This window comes from Theobroma cacao, chromosome 1 (assembly GCF_000208745.1).
Source record: "Theobroma cacao cultivar B97-61/B2 chromosome 1, Criollo_cocoa_genome_V2, whole genome shotgun sequence".
Classification (NCBI taxonomy): Eukaryota; Viridiplantae; Streptophyta; class Magnoliopsida; order Malvales; family Malvaceae; genus Theobroma; species Theobroma cacao.
In genome coordinates this window covers 33,755,440-33,773,669 of record NC_030850.1, presented here as the reverse complement: position 1 = coordinate 33,773,669, position 18,230 = coordinate 33,755,440, and the positions used below count along the sequence as shown (strand labels likewise).

The following is an 18,230-nucleotide window of genomic DNA, read 5'->3' as shown; positions in this document are numbered from 1 at the left end:
CCTTTTTAAGTGAGGACAAATGCATGAAGAAGAAAGAGTTGGTGTGAAAGCTTATGTGGTCCTTCTCCCAATAATTTCCATAATGAGTTTAACCAATGTCTTGGGCCCTCTCATGGATGTTTGCTCATTCTTTCATTCCTTGTGTTGTATGCCAAGGTAGTACTCATACCAAAACCCACTTCTTTTTGTTTTGCCTTCGTAATCTTTTCAAATAATTCCTTGGATGCCACTCTACATAGAATTCGAATGCTTTTCTTTAATTAAAAATAATGAACCATTTTTGTTTTTTTTTTCTTATGTTCGCGTCTCATTTGATATGATAATACTGCAACCAGGATTACATGAGCAAAGACTTGCAGGACAACATTAATTCTACTTTAATCATTGAGAAGCTTTTTGAACTTTTCAATTGCTTTTTCATGCAGCTATATGGGAGTATGCCAAGATATAATGGCATGGCATGTGTAACAATCAAGTGGGGCACAGGAGATTTTTGTGGTTTTGTGAAATGAAAGCCAAAGGTCATCGGTCGATTTTTTTTTTCAACTTTTGGGTTGTTCGACGCAACAAAAACATTTGCCATGGAAAAGGCCCTCGGCTTTGGAGGTCCTGAAGAAGTTGAGACACCACATGATCCAAAGATGGTTCATTTGTAAAACGGTTCTTGAACTTTTCCTCTTTTGGTGGACTGTATGTAATTTCCCCATGGAAATAGAGACAAATTATACTGCCTACTACATTACTAATTAAGCCATTTATAAATGGAGGAAAAGAAAATAAGAAAAAAAAAGGTTAAGTTTTTTTTTTTATCTCTCACTTTTTTTCTTTTCAGATTTTAATAAAATTCAGCAAATTAAGTTTTTAAAGAAGGATTTATTCATATCAAATCTCTTTGTTGAATTTCCTGCAAACCCCATGTCACACGGACAACCAGACAATTAAACAAAAATTGAAAAAGGGAAAATGGACAATAATTGAAAAGGAATTTTGTGATTAGAGTGTGAGATTAATTATTGTGGCCTAAACTTGTTGGAGTGATTAGTTGGTTTGGAAATGACAGTAGAGACCTGGAGGGCCTTGGCTTTTTTCCAACAATAGTTTGAGCTAGTTCATAATTATCGGCTACCATCATCGTCACTAAAAGTACGGTAGTCGTCATCATCATCACGTTGATTTCTAGATGTTCATATTAGTCAGAATTTAATCGAGCTTGTTGAGCTGGGCAAAAGCCAAAATAGTATTCCTATATGTTCCTCGCAGAATAGTCTAGAGGTTTAACGTGATGCCGTGTTTCAAGTGACCAACACAATCACGAAACAACTTAAATCGTCACGACATTAAATTGATTTTGACTGGTTTTCATGCTGGAAATTTCGCAGCCGTGAAGGAGAGCCCGGGGGGGGAAATCCAGAAGATAAAGTTCAATTTTCAAAGATAACGTGTCCCTTGGTGTTTTTCCCATCAGCGTAACGTCGTAAGTATCTTTCGGCAGTGGTAAGGGCATGTTGTGTGGAACACAAACAGAAACCAGCGGACGACAAATTGCCAAACCATCAAGCAGAAGTTGTGTGAAAATTAATGTTTCCTGAACAAGATGATCCCCTTTGGCATTGGTCGACCGGCAATGATGTACGTTCGGAACTGTGCGTAGACCTGAAAGATTTGCGTGGGAAGGGGGCATGTCAAGGTGACTGGATTTCCGTATGGGACCAACATCACTTGAAAGGGAAACTTAATTTTAGTCAAGACGATGGCGCCATTTGTCAAGACAACAACCTTAGCGGGAATTTTGAATGTCGTACCTCTTCTAATTCTCTCCCCACCCTTAAAAAACGACCCCCCAAATCCCAAGGAAATAAACGGCCACACGCTAGCCACGCTCCACCGCTAACTTTATGACACGTGTAATTTCCATTAAGCGAATGTGACTGGTCGCTCCTCTGACAATTTTGTCAGGGATCAGGATATGTGTGACGCGCTGTTGTTGGTTGGGGTGTGTAAGGAAACAAAGCTGTCACATGTGTCTTTTTTTTATTGGTCAATTTCTCTCCAACCTCATTAATACTCCAAATTTCGTAATACTAATGACTATAAAATGTTACCTTTTCTTAATAAAAATAATGATATGTGCCTAACCACCCTTTTTTCCTTTAATTTATGTCACGTGTAGAGCACGATTGGCTCGTGATGGCTCACGAGCCAGCTTCCAAGTACTATATTAAAAAAAACTCTTCTACTGTACTATTTTATTTATTTTTATGTATGAAAATAAAAAGAACAAAAAGGGTTTTTTTTTTAATACTGTTTCATCATTCATGAAAGGTTTGTCTCATAGCAAGTGATTTGCCTCCCTGACTTAACTTGAATAATAGGGATAAGATGAATTCTGAATAAAGATTTTAGATTGATGCTCTTATGTTATTTCATGAATTAATTATTCAAATAATTTACAAACCAAAGAAATAACTAAGATTCGGTCTTTCACCGACAAGCACAATAATTGATTCAAGTCTGTTAGGCGGTTCATTTAATTTGATATTGAAGTAACGTGTGAATTATTTTTATTGCAACAAAAGAATCGTGTGTAGTTTATTGTGCATAGCTCATTAAATTTCCAACAACATAGCACACTGCATAAAAAAATGTTAATTTAATATGTAAAAAAAAGATTAAAATGAATAAAATTGAAGTGGTGGGGGGAAATAGAATAAAAGGAAATGGTTCGAGTTTGTTTTAAAGTAGAAAGCAATTAATTAAAGATTGGAAAAAGAACTGTCCGAGTTGGATCTCAACTATATAATTGCTGGGGTGTGGTCCTAGGCTCCTAGTAATTTCAAGGGGCAATATCTGATTCATAATCAAGGATCGGCTTGATGGGCAATGAAGATTTCCAAAGGCATGGACCACATTGGCAGTGGGCCCCCCAAAACATATTAAAAGGAAAAAAAAAAAAGATTATGATAACCATGGCGGACGGCATGCTGTGTACGACAGGGATACCAGTAAAACAACAATCAACAACTTGAATTGCATTACAGCACTCCTTGTCACTTTCTTAGGTCCCTTCATTAACGAGTCCGCACCCACACCGCCTCGCATTTTCATTTTGTTTTTTTTTTCTTTTTCAAATTCTTACGATCGTCCATTAATTACAACAAATATCTATAACGTATATTAAAAAAAATTCAAAGCTGTTTCTAGATTTGACCACGTCACCATGAAAAAATTCGATGAGTAAGAGTTCATGATAAGTGAAAATAGACTTACAATTGAAAGACTTACAATTGAAATTGTCTAAAAAGAGAAAAATCATGTTAAGCCTCCTAACAAATGGTGATCGAAAGAGATTAGACTCTAGGGTCTCATGTATTTTTAATCATGTCACTCCTTCTTTTATTTATCATTATAATTTTGAAAAAAACCTCTTTCTTGTCATTTTTTTCGTATATGTATAATTAGATAGAGTTAATTATAAAAATATAATAATTATATTCTATATTAGATATAGAAAAAGAAGAAAAGAAATTGCTTATGCTTAAGTTTAAATCTATATGAAAATATGGAGCATTTTGATACATACCAAATCACCAATATTATTCAAATAGATCAGACCACTGCTTCTGCAAATGCTGCAAGGTCCAAGGGTGCAGTAATATTTTGTTTGCAGGTCTTAATTTGGGTAACGTTGCACAACATATAAATTAAACATATGCACAAAGAATGTTACTTCATTGGTGTTTTTCTTTAAATTGAAACAGTATTGTCATTTTATGAATAGAAAAAAATAAAAAAAAAGAGGTGAGTCGTATTCACACAAATCTAAATTGGTTTAGTTTTAGGCTTACTCATTTTATTTTATTTATGTAATTTCTTTTTTTTCATTAATTAAATTTATAAAATTACTTTAAAAAAGAGATAAGAATAAAAAAATGAAACTATTTTTTTGATAAGTAATAAAAAATAAAATAATTAATTGAATAAGTTAATAATGACTTACTAAAATATTGGGGGATCTCAAAATTATTTTTAGTGGATTAATTCTAAATAATTATGAAGGCATAAGATAAAAAAGTAGGAATTAAAATTGAAGATATAATTTACAAAATTTCATCATTAAAATTAATAAAATTTTAATATGCGTAATTAATATTCATTTTATTTTGACTTTCAAAAAAATAGTCATTTTATTTTAATAATTTTATTATATAAATTATGTAGCTTTTTTTATTTGGCTACCTATATAAATTATGTAGCTTATGAATAATGACTTTCAATATATTAAATTTTCTTAATTTTAATTTAATTTCATTATTAGAATCATTGTAATTAACAAAATATAATTATATTAATATTAACATATATTAAAGTATAAAAAATCAAATGTTTTTAAAAATTAAAAATTATTTAAATAAAAAAATTTACTTAACAAGACATGAGAAAATATTTTAAAACTAATTATTTTTAATTTTTCTAAATTAAAATTACTCTCTTTTTGCTATTATTATTTTATTTATGATATTATGTAATTTAAAATTATTTTTTATTAAAAATGCACCCACGTAAAGCGAGGGACCACTCCAGTAATTAATTATTAGGAGAGAAAAAGAAATTCATTATTAATTTTTTTTTAGAGAGAAATCATGTATTAATAATGAACTAAATATTTAGATACATATTTTAATATTAATTCTTAATTTAATTATTATTTAATTTCAAATGTAACACAAGAAATTTAAATTATTACATGTCATAATTATGAGAATGAGATTGAATAATAGTTCGTTTAAGAGTTTAGGTTATCAAGTAAATGATTTAATAGTTAGATCATTTAATAAAAACATTTTAAAATCTCATAATAAAATGAAAAATTATTTAAATATTTTAAGTGATTATATAAATAATATAATATGATAGTATAAAAATAAAAAATATTCATTATCATTGAAAAAAATTAAAGTTCGTAATTATTGTTTTTGCATTCAGTCTTCTATAACATACTTTACTCTTTTTTTTATTTTTAAAAATTAATTTTCAGTGAAAATGATAATATAATAACTAACATGCAAAAGTTAATTTAGATAATAATTTTACAATTACTTTAAAAAATCATATTTAATATAATTTGGATCAATACAAAATGGATAATTTAACTTGATAACATCGTTTATTGGGTCTACACAATTTTTTTGAATCGAGTGCATAAACGATCTAATTAGAAAATTTAATTAAAATCAAGAGTTGAATTATTGAATTTGTTGATATAATTGAGATTGTACAATTATATGGCGATATATATTAAATCTATAGTAGTACAATTAATGAAAATCTAGAGAAATTTATATTGATATACACTTGATAAACTTTAGGTTAAGTTCAGAATTAAAATCCATTTAGCTTTACATTAATAATTTAAATCACCAAAAAAAAGGGAAGAGAAAGAGTATGGCTTGTTGATCAGATGCTTAAATCACGACAGCCTCGTGAAACGTGATTAGTAAAGATCTCCAGGACAAGCCGAGGCTCAAGCCGTTGAAGCCGTGTCGGAATTTCAAAAAGTACCCTTTATTTTTAACACATCTAATATATATCTATATTTTCCTTTGTCCCGACCGTCATTTTCTCCCCAAATTGACGCTTTTTATTACCAGAAAATCAAAACTATAAAATGCCAAAAAGAATAAACCAAGAAAAACGACATTCTGTAAAGATTTTTTTTTTCCCCAAAATTTCTCCTCTGGCTTCTCTGCGGTCTCTCCTCTTTCCACTTTTAGCATTCAGCAACAAGAAGAAGAAAATAATTATATTAATAATGTCATAATAAACCCTAAAAAGCTCCGCTCAAATCTTCCATATACTTCACTGCTGCTCTGGCCTCCATTTTTTTTGCTTCGAAATTCAATTTTTTTCCTATTTTGTCCCCTTTATTTCGCTGTAAATATCTCTCAAAGCCATCCTCAAAATATCTCCCAAGTCCTTAGCGCTCTGCATTTCAGCTTCAATCCAGAATCTTCATCGAATAATCCTTCATTACAGCCACAGTAACTCTTCCGAACTTAATTAACACTGTTTCGTATAGAAATTTATTTTTCCTAAAGTTGATTTAAATCTTAAGCTTGGATCTCTAAATTCGTCGACACAAAAAGTTTAAATTTCTTTGTTTTCGCGTGCTTTCAAGAGTCGGCAGCTTTGGTTGTAAGGTAAATTTAACTAGATCTTTATTTATTTTTAGTATTGCTAAATTTAAATTTGTGGTGCGCCTTCTTAATTCTACTTGTTTATCGTAGCTTAATGCCAAAATGATTTTTCGGAATTTTCGCTTTGTTAACTGAAACTGACTGTCATTTACTTGCAGTTTTTAGCCAAAAGGGGAAAAGAAGGGAAGTAGGCTTTGAAAAAGTAGTATGGACTTTACAAATGATTGCGAGAAAGGTCTTTGCTTTTAGAAAGATAAGATCAGTTGTGTAGATTCTGACCTTGCAAAGTTTGTGTAATTAATTTTAGGGACTTGATTCTGCTTGTTGCATTATTTGCATTCGAAAATTGAAAAGTGTTACGGAAAAATTTGAGAGGAAGTGAAGGATTTTATTAGTTAACAATAACCGGTGTAGATCTTTTTGTCGATTTTTTGCCTTGTGAATTTGAAGTAATTAGTAAGATATGTTTTTGTAAGTTTGTTGGAGTTAATGCTTATTTAACCTAATGATTGATTTGAGCAACGTAGTCATGCGTAAGAGTGAGTAAAATTGTCTAATTTTGAAGAGATTATGTGGAGAAATTTAGAATAGCTATACATGGTATATTTCTTTGTTTTGGTCAGGATTCGAATATCAGTAAAGTGGCATTTGGGGTATATTCTTGTTTCACCTTGAACATAGTTTTTGTTTTTATCTGTTGAAACTTAATTTGTACTAATATTTAAAGGGAGAAGTTCTCTTCACTGTACTTTTGGCTCACAGCCTTGTGATTGTAAATTTCTTCCCAGGTTGCATGCCACTGATCCAGTTGCCAACATTTTGATGTTGGTGAATTATGTGGCCTTAGCTGGGGAGTGTCTGAGCTGAGCAAAGAGATGCAAGCAGTTGGCTTTCAGTTGGAATGAAGAACTTACAGGTGTTTTTCTCTTTTAATAAGTAATTTTATTTATAATTAATTGCTCTTAGGTGTCAGCTAAGTGGTTACTTCGTTTAGTTGCAAGTGGTCATTACTCCAAAGTTAGAGAGTAAGGAACTGTTTACAGCCTTTTGTTTGGTGCATTAATCTGCTTATCACTCAGATCTTCTTCCTTGATGCTAACTTGAAGATATATTATATTCAATTACAGAGCACACAAGATATAAAACCCTCAACTCAAGCTTCACACGAACCAAAAACGGAACAGCAGAACAATCAAACAACAGATGCCCCCTTAGCAGACTCTGGCTCTGTGTCTGCTTCAAGCAATGATGGCCGAAAAGTTTCACGCCAAGATATTGAACTTGTATGAAACTGGTCCCTTTTTATATTTCATTTGTTTATCCTCTTTTCTTTTTTCTTTTTCAGTTTTCTTACCAGGATGTTTGATGGTAGAGAGAGTTTTATTTACACTGATTTATAATTTATGTAAACTGGCTGGTGCAGGTCCAGAATTTAATTGAACGATGTTTACAACTATACATGAATAGAGATGAGGTTGTCAAAACTCTCCTGACTCGAGCAAGGATAGACCCTGGATTCACAACTTTAGGTATGCTTCCTCGAATCTCTTTATTAGTCTGCATATGTGCTTATGTTATTTGGAATTTTCAAGAAAATGCATAAAAAATGCACGTGATTTAGTAGAACATACCATTAAAGCAAAGTAAAATTCATTTTAGTGCAATGATATCTTTGAATTAGTTAAATCTTAGTGACCAATTATCAAGTATATTTGTTGTTCAACTGTGATAGAGTTGGGAACCTCACTCTGGTGTTCTCTTTACTGTTGTTTATTCAGTATGGCAGAAGCTAGAAGAGGAGAATGCTGATTTTTTCCGGGCCTATTACATAAGGCTGAAGTTAAAGAAGCAAATCCTTTTATTTAACCATTTTCTTGAGCATCAATATCATCTGATGAAATACCCTGTGCCTCCAAAAGTTCCTTTGGCTCCAATACAAAATGGGATCCATCCCATGCCCGGTAAGTTCTGACTAAATAAATAATGGATGCAAGCCTCTATCATTTTAGTTATATGATAAAGTGATCATGATACTCACCTAATCGCAGAGTCAAGATCAGCATGGAATAGCCACATATTGTTGAGAAATTTTATAAGTATTAATATTGCCATAGAATAGTTTTTGAACAGGATAAATTTCTGGGAAAATAGATGATCACATTCCTCTTTTCAAATTCTCAACATAAGGAAAAGGATCCCTGGGTTTCAAACACTTGTAGGGAATGGTTTGTAACTTTTCATATGATATGGTGTCTCTGTTTGTTTGACTACATATAGGAAGTTTGCAGTTCCTTTTTCAATTGGGAGAAGAGAATCAGTGAGAGGGATGTGGCATTGTAACTGTATCACAACTTTCCTTTGGGATCAGTATCTCTGAAGTAAAAAGTTGATGTAGGAGTTGTTATTATTTGGTTAGCATGTTTATGTCACTATCATGGTTGTTCAACTCCACTTCTTTGCAGTGCAGTTAACAACTTACCAATGGGATACCCTGTGCTGCAACAGCCTCCAATTCCAGCTACGGGGCAACCTCATCTTGACTCCATGGGCATATCTAGCTGTCATGTGGTCAATGGAGTCCCTGCACCCAGCAATTTTCAACCTATGTGCATGAATTCAGGGAACGAGTGAGAACTTAACCATCTTCGTTTTAATATATTATTAATTGTCTATTAGACTTACAGATACTTACTTACCGGTAATTTTGAAGGTGCCTTTCTTCTTTATTTTCCTGAGCACATCCTATATTTCTTTCTAAACAGCTTGCCTAATTAACAATTTGATTACTTGCAATGTAATTATGTGTCGCTTTGTTTCACTTTTTTTGGTTGAAATGTTCAGGAACTGCTTGATCACATTTGCAACACATCAATGATTGGGTTAAGGTTATATCATGCTATTGTACACCACCTCTGTTCAATTAAACCATATTCCTAAACTGTTTTAGGTTAGCGAAATGAATAATTTGTACAAACACCCTTCTTAAAGAATGGTTGGACATTAAGTACTCGTCACATTTTTTTTAGCTTTACTCCTCTTCTTATGTCTTATTTTTGGCTTTCAAAATTTTTTATTTCTGGTTAAGTATTTTGTTCCAGAGAAGTTAAGCTAATGGTAACTGGTTTTCTTCGTATTGTAGCATGGTGATGGAAAACAATGCCACTAATGTAACACCTGCAGTTCCTCCAACCACTACCATGTCATCTATGTCAGAGATGCCTGTGAGTCCTACATCAGTGGCGTCCAGTGGGAATTTCCCCTTCACTGCGTCAGACATGTCAGGGATGGGAGTAGACACTTCAGTACTGGATTCAGCCTTCACAACTGATGTTGCAAGTTCAGTAGGATTGCAGCTGGGACCTGATAATGGAGCTGGGAATTCTAGAGATTCCCTTAGATCACTTGATCAGATTCAGTGGAATTTTAGCCTCACAGATCTGACAGCAGACTTGTCAAACTTGGGAGGTATGTTGTGGCTATGAGAACCACTCTAAGATATTCAGTTAAAATTTTATTGAAGTTGTTTGTCATCTCTATCTCTCACACACACATCTCAAGACTCATGCTTTTGTATTTGCCTTTCGAATTTTTGCTCTTAATAATTTATGCATTGCTTCGTTGTTGGCCTTGGAAACCCTTATTCTAGGAACCTTACATATTTGTTATTTGATCATTCTTTTTTATTGCTATTCTTTATGGAGCTTGTTCTCATAAAATGTGGCCGTTGGAATTGTTACAGATTTAGGAGCCCTTGGGAACTATTCTGGTTCTCCTTTTCTTCCTTCTGATTCAGAAATTTTGCTTGATTCTCCGGAGCAAGAGGATATAGGTAATGAGGTCGCATAATGCTATTTACCTTGATGCCTATTAGAATCATTAGAGGATGTTGAGTAGCTTAGAATGTTATTTTCAAAAAAAGAAAAGAAAAAAGGAGTAGCGTAGAAGGTTAGAAAACATGGTGATACCTGTTCTATCTATTAACAGAAATGGGATGCTTTATAATTGGCATCAAAAATGATTTTACCAGACCTTCCATGCCATTCATTATGGTTGACTTTATATCCACATGTAATTAAAATCACAGAGTAGGGCTTGTGAATTATAGTACTAAGTGGGCAAATTGCATCAATGTGACATTTTGAAATACTAAGCTTGTTGATATTTCCGCCATTCAAATAAACTCTGTATGCCTTGTGTTTTTGACCGTACACTGATAGATCTATCTTGTTTCAGTGGAGGAATTTTTTGTTGATTCTGTCCCTGGGCAGCCATGCTCTCAGTCCGATGAGGAGAAATCGTAGATCAAGGTGAGTATTGTACCTTACCTTCTTAAAATTGTTAGGATAGGATAGAGTAAGATCAATAAGAACAGCATTTGACATCTATTCAGTAGGCATTTTGAATTGTTAACAAATTTGAACATTTTAGCAGTGTAATTTTGGTTTTAGCTTGATCAATCAATAGCAGTAAGCAAACAGGAAAGCAGCCAAGTTCTCCTTAGTTGTAAGTTTTCAGATTGTTGATATGAGACCTTATTTTTATTTGGAGAACCTGAGGACCATTTGTTCGTAATCTTTTGTTTTCTAACGACGAGGGAATCATTGCAATCTTTTCCCCATCCCACCTGAACTCTTTGACGAGGCAATCAATCGAGCTCATTCTGAAAACGGAATAAATTCTGTTATTGATGGTTGAAAGCTGAGACAACCTTACTCTGTTCTATGAGTTTACATGCGAATAAAAGAAATACAGGAACCGACTCAAGAAAGCTCTGATGTCTCCCTTTTCTAATGGGAAATACTATTTAAAATAATTTGCTAGCTTCAGGACACGCCTCGTCTTTAATACCTGATGGACGATGCACTGGTAGTGATTCTCACATGTGGATGAGGTATCTGTGTGACGGTTAGTTGATTTACCATAATGCCTGCTGACTCAGCATATGGGATAACATCATCAAACCAAACTTAACTGGAGACTTTGTATGATCAGATTGCCTAGTTTTGACAGCCGAGTCAAATCTCATCCAGCAGGTCAATAGTTTTGTTTGTGGTTAGTTTCCGAAACGTTGAATGTCTTGACCATAAAATTATCAATCAGGGAGCTATTCCTCATCTAGACGGGCGCTTTTTTCTCTAAATTGCTTAAAACGAGTTGCCAATTATAAAGTTTTTCAGTATCCAAGTTCTCATTTATCAAATTGGAATGCTTTGAAAATAGTACATTTAAACGGTGAATGTTCAACGTTTTGATCTGTTAAGTTCAAAACTTTTTAGTGCATTAATTGATAGATTTTTCTACAGTTGACAAGGTCGTAGGAAATTTGTCCTAAATTTGAATGCCAATCCTCTGCATGATTTGCTAACATGATGCCAGAGGTACGTTCTCGATGATGCAACCAAATAATTGCAATGCTTTGGCACATATAATAAAATTAAATATTACAGTATATACATATTATATAAAAAATACAATGCATATATAGTTTAAATATACAATTAGATAATATACCTTTGACCACAAAATGCAACCCTCATCGAGCAGTCTAAACCTAATTACCACTTGTAGTATTCTTTTATATAAAAATAAATAGGAAATTAAATAAAAACTCAAAGATGGCATTAGAAAAAATGTACAACTGCAAGCCCACAAGGCCCACAACAGCTGAGCAAATTCATTGTTAAAAAGTTAATTGAAAAAAAAAAAGCAATACCAACAATATTAGACTATTGGTTGATGTCGTCCTGTCTGCTTCAATGTAAAGGGTAATACTTTCTTCATGTGGGCTCTTTAAATAGAGTTGTCTAGAGATCGGTTTGGACTATGGGTTTTCTTTGCCGAGTTTGTCTTATTTGTTCATTTAATTATTAAAGTAAATAAAAAAAAATAATAATAGTATATAATATATATATATATATCTCAAACCGAGTTGAGACCTATAACTACCGGTAAATTGGACCGTAGTTTCTTTTACACTTGAAGCGAAGGAGGGGAAAGATTAGAAATATTAGATATATGTCCATTTGGGTGTTAATAATTAAAGTCAATAAGCGCGGGAGGTGTCAACTCTGACGCGATAGTACGTTATTGACTTTTGTACGATATTTTTACTATTGCTATTAATCATTAATTATTTAATTATAAATATTTTCCAGTATGCCTGAGCAAGAAAGTAGAAAGCATGATTAACAAACTTGTCTCCCTACTTATTTAAAAACTACAAAACCAACAAGAAAAATTTAATGATTGATAGCTTGTGTCAAACTGTGACTAAATTTTCTTTTTAGCCCCTAATTTTTTATTTTTAGCAATTAAGCTATCAAATTTTCATTTGATTTGGTCCGATTACTTGTGTTCGCATTTTTCGTCCAAATTTAACTTAGACATCAAAATAAAAGGTTGATAGCTTAATTGCTATAATTAAAGGAATAGTTGTAGAGCTTATTTTTGTTTTATATCAATTTTCATAATTAATATTGATATATATATATAATACTCATATTTCTTATTATTTTTATATTCATGTAACATTTCATGCGTGTAAAGGTAACTAATGGCCCCCTAATTTGTACTATTCTAGTGGTAAGACTTCAAAATTGGAAACTATAACCATAAACAATATAAAAACAAATGACTTTGACATATTGGGGTCTATAATCAACTTGTTAAAATAATTTTTAATTAATCATACTTCTACATTTTTTTAAAAGTTGACAATTTGACTTCATCCAAATATTTAATTTAAGACATAATACTTAAATGAATTCTTGAATTATTCGAGAAAATTTAAATAAAATTTTATTATTATATTACGTTTAATCAAGTTATTTTATTTTTATTTTTAACCAATTAGATTTTTATAATTAAAAATTGATTAATTGTAATTAATTAAATTATCACTTGTTAATTTATATTACATGAAGTTTAAAAAATTTTATTTCACGTGATGTTGGCATGTCAAACAATTAGTAATAGAATATGTTGATGTGATATGATAATATAATTATATTATATTTTTTACTTTAATTTCATGTTAGCATCACATGGACGTAAAATGATAAATAATAATTTATCGATCATTTATCATAAAAATTTATTTGATTTAAAATAAAAATATAAAAATTTAATTAAACATAATAAAATAATAAAAATATTTTAAATAATTAAAAAAAATTAAAGTATTATATCTTAAATTTAATGGATCATAGCACTCAAGTATTTAACTCATTGATTAATATATAATTTTTTTATCTTAAATATAGAATTCAAATCACTCCTCTCTCAATTATAAAAAATAAAAATAAAAGATCATTCTTCGGATAACCAAAAGAAACTGGGCAATTTGAGTGGATAAAATCATTAAGCAATTTCCATTTTCTGTCCTGTAATGGGCCCCGAAAGCTACTCCAACAAAACAATTTCTCGGAGGCTCCCTTGAAGGGACCTTGGGCTTGACTCTTCTATCCCCCTGTAGTCTGGAGACTCTGTCTTCCTTCTTTGTTTTTATATATACTAGACTATGGCCGTGCGTTGCACGCGGGCTTCTTTTTATATGTTTTTTATTTCTCTTTTGACTTTTTTTTTTCTTATAACTCCACGTGACTAAATGAGAAAACCCTTTGATCTTGCTTTTTGTAGATTTCCTCTCTTTTAATTTTTATATATATTTCCCTCTCTTTTAAGTCTTTCGTCCCTGTTTCCTTTGTTTTTCTCTTTGGAAATGGAAAACAAACGCAGACAATAACTGCCATGAGCGACTCCCTCCACGAACTTTCTTTTTCCTTTTTCTAAAAGGGCTGCCCCTTAACGAAACTACTCCTTAATTCCGTTGTTTTAGACCCTCTCTCTCCTTACTGATAATCGTTTTTATGTCTTTGTGAGACCACAAACAAAACGGCTGCTGCTCTGTGTTTTTTTTCCTCTGTTCCTGGTTTAGTTGGTCTGAAAGTCTCTGAACTTGGAAGCTTTTGATCCAGGGAATTATTACAGTTTACAGACCCCTCTTCATAAATGAAAAGAACCTTAATCCTTCTTGAGCCTGGACTTTGTTAAGGTGAGTCTTTCATTGTTTTCTTTTTTTTTTTGAGCGGAAAGCAAAGTAACAACGACCGTTGTTGTTACTCTTTTTGGTCTCTCTATGAAAGATTGATGATCTTTGTTTTCGTGGTCTTATTGGGTTTTCAAGTTTTCCTCAATTTTTTTTTGAAGAAACATGAAAATAGTTTTATTTTTTATGTAACTTATTTATACTGAACGTATAATTAATGCCTATGGTTTTGATTTCTGCAACTTATACGTTCTTCCTGTGAAAATGCTAAAGGAGAAAAGAGAGAACAAAATTAAAAAAAAAAGACCATAGTGTTAACGTCGTTTACACGCTGACCAAAAAGACAAAAAAATTGTGTTAGGTGCATGGTAGATAACGACCGTGGCATAAGGTGAAGTTTATGGTCTTACTTAAATGATTTTCTAGATGAACCATTCCTTACTCAATACAGACGAAAACTTACTTTTCGTTATAAGGCTTGCCATGCATTTATTAGTCTTATTTATCTTCTAAGTTATTAAGTTGGTTTCATTTCTTGTTTGAGGGGATTGCTAATACGAATTTGGCAGGGCCTGGATTTTAAAAGGAGTTGGACAACTCTCAAGGTTGAACCCTTTTTGGCATTTGAAACTATCAGAGAACTTGGCTGAAGTCATGAATTTCCGGCGAGACAAATTTGTAAGGTTGGTCTTTGTAATAATGCCTAAACAGTTTCCATTTTGTTCGGTGCAATTCTAAGTATATAAGCCAACCTTAGCATGAAGTCATGAACAGTAGTCAACTGTAACGCTTGTTTGGGAAACTGTTGGTAATTGTTCACAATGCAAGTAGGTCAATTACATGGATGCTAGGCACTAGAATGAAAGCAGGGTAATTACTTGCATTAACTATTAGAAGAAAAGTTTATAGGCTGGTCTTGATTGTCACTTTTTCTTGAATACTCTCCTGGGGATTTGATAAGGAAGCAGTCTGATTTTGTTTTCATTGAGACTATGGTTTTTATGATATCTAATTGGATTGATTTGATTCTACTCAGGTTTCAAGATTGGAGTTCAGATGATGGATCATTTGCAGAGAAAGTTAGACCATCATTCAATGCTGTTATGGGCGGTCTCCGGAGAGGATTTGAGAAAGGTTTTGAAAGGATTAGAAGCTTGAAGAAACCGATAAGCTTTCGTTCTTGGGGTAATAAACCAACAAAAAAGAGGGCATTGGGTTCCAGGAAGAGTATTCTTAATCCACAGGGGCAATTTCTTCAGAACTGGAATAAAATATTTCTATTATCCTGTACAATTGCTCTGGCCCTGGATCCCTTGTTTTTTTACATCCCCGTGATGGATGGTAAACGGAAATGCCTTAACTTAGATGAAAAATTGGAAATCACTGCTTGCGTCCTCCGAACATTCATGGATGCCTTCTATATACTTCACATAATCTTTCAATTCCGCACTGCGTTTATTGCCCCTTCTTCTCGGGTATTTGGTAGGGGTGAGTTGATTGAGGATCGTTGGGCCATAGCAAAGAGGTACTTGTCCAAGAACTTCATCATCGATATTCTGGCAATTCTTCCATTCCCACAGGTATTTAAATGCACTTTCTTGATCCAGCTTGAAGTTACACTTGCATTCTAAATCCATGACTTAATTCAATCATACCAAATGACAACAGGTAATTAAGCATTCACTTTGAAAGCTGATGTTCGTTCTGTTGTTTAACACTTGTGTTTGTTTTGCTAAGATGGTGATCCTAATCATAATTCCCACATTAAAAGGCCCGATTTCATTGGTCACGAAGGAGTGGTTGAAATACATTATTTTCTGCCAATATGTTCCAAGAATCCTTCGAATTTTCCCTCTTTACAAAGAAGTTACAAGAACTTCTGGCTTGCTTACTGAAACAGCATGGGCCGGAGCTGCTTTGAATCTCTTCCTCTACATGCTAGCCAGTCATGTAGGTTTAATTTGGTACAATGTATGAATCATTTATACATTATTCTGAGGAATTTTCTCATATTCTGATCTCTAATATAACATACCAGTTTGTTGGCGCCTTGTGGTACTTGATCTCAATAGAACGAGAAGACAGGTGCTGGCGCGATGCTACCCCCAGTGGTGAAAGAGTTGCATTGTATTGTGAAGACAATTCACCAATAAACTACGACTTAGTAAGATTGCTGAATACATCATGCCCTTTTACCAACCCTGATGACATAACGGATCCGAAGGTCTTCAACTTCGGGATATTCATCGATGCACTTGAGTCAGGTGTGGTGGAAACCTGGGATTTTCCAGAAAAATTCTTTTACTGCTTTTGGTGGGGTTTGCGGAATCTAAGGTTTGTAACAAACACGATAACCCTCTACCCTAGTTCTTTTTGAGTGACTCATTATTCGTTTGAATAGTTTGTTAACTTGGAGGTTACTTTTCCCTTTTACCTTCTTAGTTCTCTGGGCCAAAATCTCAAAACAAGCACTTTTGTTGGGGAGATAATCTTCGCTATCTTCATTTCCATTGCTGGACTGATTCTGTTTTCACTGCTTATTGGCAATATGCAGGTACTTCTTGATTCTTCTTCATTGGTACAATTTAATGTTGCCATTAATGATTAAACTCTTTCACAGTCCTCCCTCAACATCACTTGTTCTGTTTCCACAGAAATATCTGCAGTCGACAGGAGTCAGAATAGAGGAAATGAGAGTGAAAAGGCAAGATGCAGAACAATGGATGTCCCATCGAATGCTTCCTAAGAGCCTGAGGGAACGTATCAGGCGTTACGAACAGTATAAATGGCAAGAAACCAGAGGGGTTGTGGAAGAGACTCTGATTAATAACCTTCCTAAAGATCTCAAGAGGGATATAAAGAGGCATCTTTGCTTGGCTCTTCTCAAGAAAGTGAGTGCTTTCCAAAAAGCTTCAACCTTAATAAACTGTATTTTGTCAAAGATTAAGCTGTAGTTTCTTTCGATTCTTGCTTTAGGTGCCAATGTTTGAGAAAATGGATGAGCGACTATTAGATGCAATGTGTGATCGTCTCAAGCTGGCGCTTTACACTGACAAGAGCTACATTGTCCGTGAGGGGGATCCCGTAGAGGAGATGCTATTTATCATCCGAGGAAACCTAGTAAGTACGACCACCAATGGTGGAAGAACTGGCTTCTTCAATGCTGTTCATCTCAAGGCCGGTGACTTTTGTGGAGATGATCTTCTTACCTGGGCCTTGGATCTCCAGTCCTCTTCCAATCTACCTATCTCGACTAGAACCGTGCAGGCCCTGAAAGAAGTGGAAGCTTTTGCTTTAATGGCAGATGACTTGAAGTTTGTGGCCTCCCAGTTTCGACGCCTTCACAGCAAGCAGTTCCAGCACACTTTCAAGTAAGTCCAGAAACAAGTACTTATCTTTCACTGCCATCCGAAAACTTCCTTTTTCTTTCTTATTTATATCAAATGCTTCATTCTACCAGGTTCTACTCGGTGCAGTGGCAGACATGGGCAGCATCTTTTATTCAGGCAGCTTGGCGCCGGCACTGCAAGAGGAAGCTTGTTAAGTCCTTACGTGAAGCAGAGGATAAGCTGCAAGATGCTTTGGCAAAAGAGTCTGGAACCTCGCCAAGCCTTGGTGCCACTCTTTATGCATCAAAATTTGCTGCCAATGCATTACGAAACTTGAGGCACAGCAATTCACAAACTACCAGATTGCCTCAAAGATTACCACCGCTACTGCCTCAAAAGCCGGCAGAGCCTGATTTTGCTGCTGAAGATAGCTAAGTTTTGAGTTTTGATCTTATATTCCAGTAATTTTGGAAGAAATTACTGTTTCCAATGCATAAAGCTTCTTTAAAACAGATATACCCATAGATTTTCTTCATTTCAAAATTTTTCCTCAGGAAATTAAAGTTATTGTAAAGTTTTCTGTATGGTATGTATATGGTACAAGCCTGCTCAAAGTCAGTCCAGAAGTAGACAGTTTTACATACCAACAGCAACTTATCT

The 18,230-nt window shown here is 33.6% G+C and overlaps 2 protein-coding genes across 3 annotated transcripts; both read left to right on the top strand.

Moving 5' to 3' along the window:
• Positions 5,688-10,803, top strand: LOC18613992. 2 transcript variants are annotated; one of them, XM_018122747.1, is made up of 10 exons: positions 5,688-6,197; positions 6,353-6,429; positions 6,983-7,110; positions 7,322-7,477; positions 7,618-7,723; positions 7,973-8,155; positions 8,662-8,821; positions 9,334-9,659; positions 9,934-10,023; positions 10,428-10,803. In XM_018122747.1, the coding sequence occupies exons 3-10, from the start codon at positions 7,096-7,098 to the stop codon at positions 10,493-10,495; spliced, it is 1,104 nt and encodes a 367-aa protein (XP_017978236.1). In that variant the 5' UTR covers positions 5,688-6,197; positions 6,353-6,429; positions 6,983-7,095; the 3' UTR covers positions 10,496-10,803. The 2 variants fall into 2 exon arrangements, with proteins under 2 accessions (XP_017978236.1, XP_017978230.1); XM_018122741.1 differs by lacking the exon at positions 6,353-6,429 and having other exon boundaries at positions 5,693-6,197.
• Positions 13,884-18,188, top strand: LOC18613991 (putative cyclic nucleotide-gated ion channel 13). The gene is made up of 9 exons (XM_007051509.2): positions 13,884-14,247; positions 14,811-14,924; positions 15,278-15,821; positions 15,979-16,191; positions 16,280-16,575; positions 16,684-16,795; positions 16,896-17,132; positions 17,218-17,612; positions 17,702-18,188. The coding sequence occupies exons 2-9, from the start codon at positions 14,896-14,898 to the stop codon at positions 18,003-18,005; spliced, it is 2,130 nt and encodes a 709-aa protein (XP_007051571.2). The 5' UTR covers positions 13,884-14,247; positions 14,811-14,895; the 3' UTR covers positions 18,006-18,188.

Coding starts and splice junctions, on each gene's coding strand:
- LOC18613992 (XM_018122747.1), top strand. Junction 7,478..7,617: donor CACGCCAAGATATTGAACTT/GTATGAAACTGG, acceptor TGGCTGGTGCAG/GTCCAGAATTTAATTGAACG. Junction 9,660..9,933: donor AGACTTGTCAAACTTGGGAG/GTATGTTGTGGC, acceptor GAATTGTTACAG/ATTTAGGAGCCCTTGGGAAC.
- LOC18613991 (XM_007051509.2), top strand. CDS start 14,896: ATGAATTTCCGGCGAGACAAATTTGTAAG. Junction 16,576..16,683: donor TGGGGTTTGCGGAATCTAAG/GTTTGTAACAAA, acceptor TTACCTTCTTAG/TTCTCTGGGCCAAAATCTCA. Junction 16,796..16,895: donor TGCTTATTGGCAATATGCAG/GTACTTCTTGAT, acceptor CTGTTTCCACAG/AAATATCTGCAGTCGACAGG.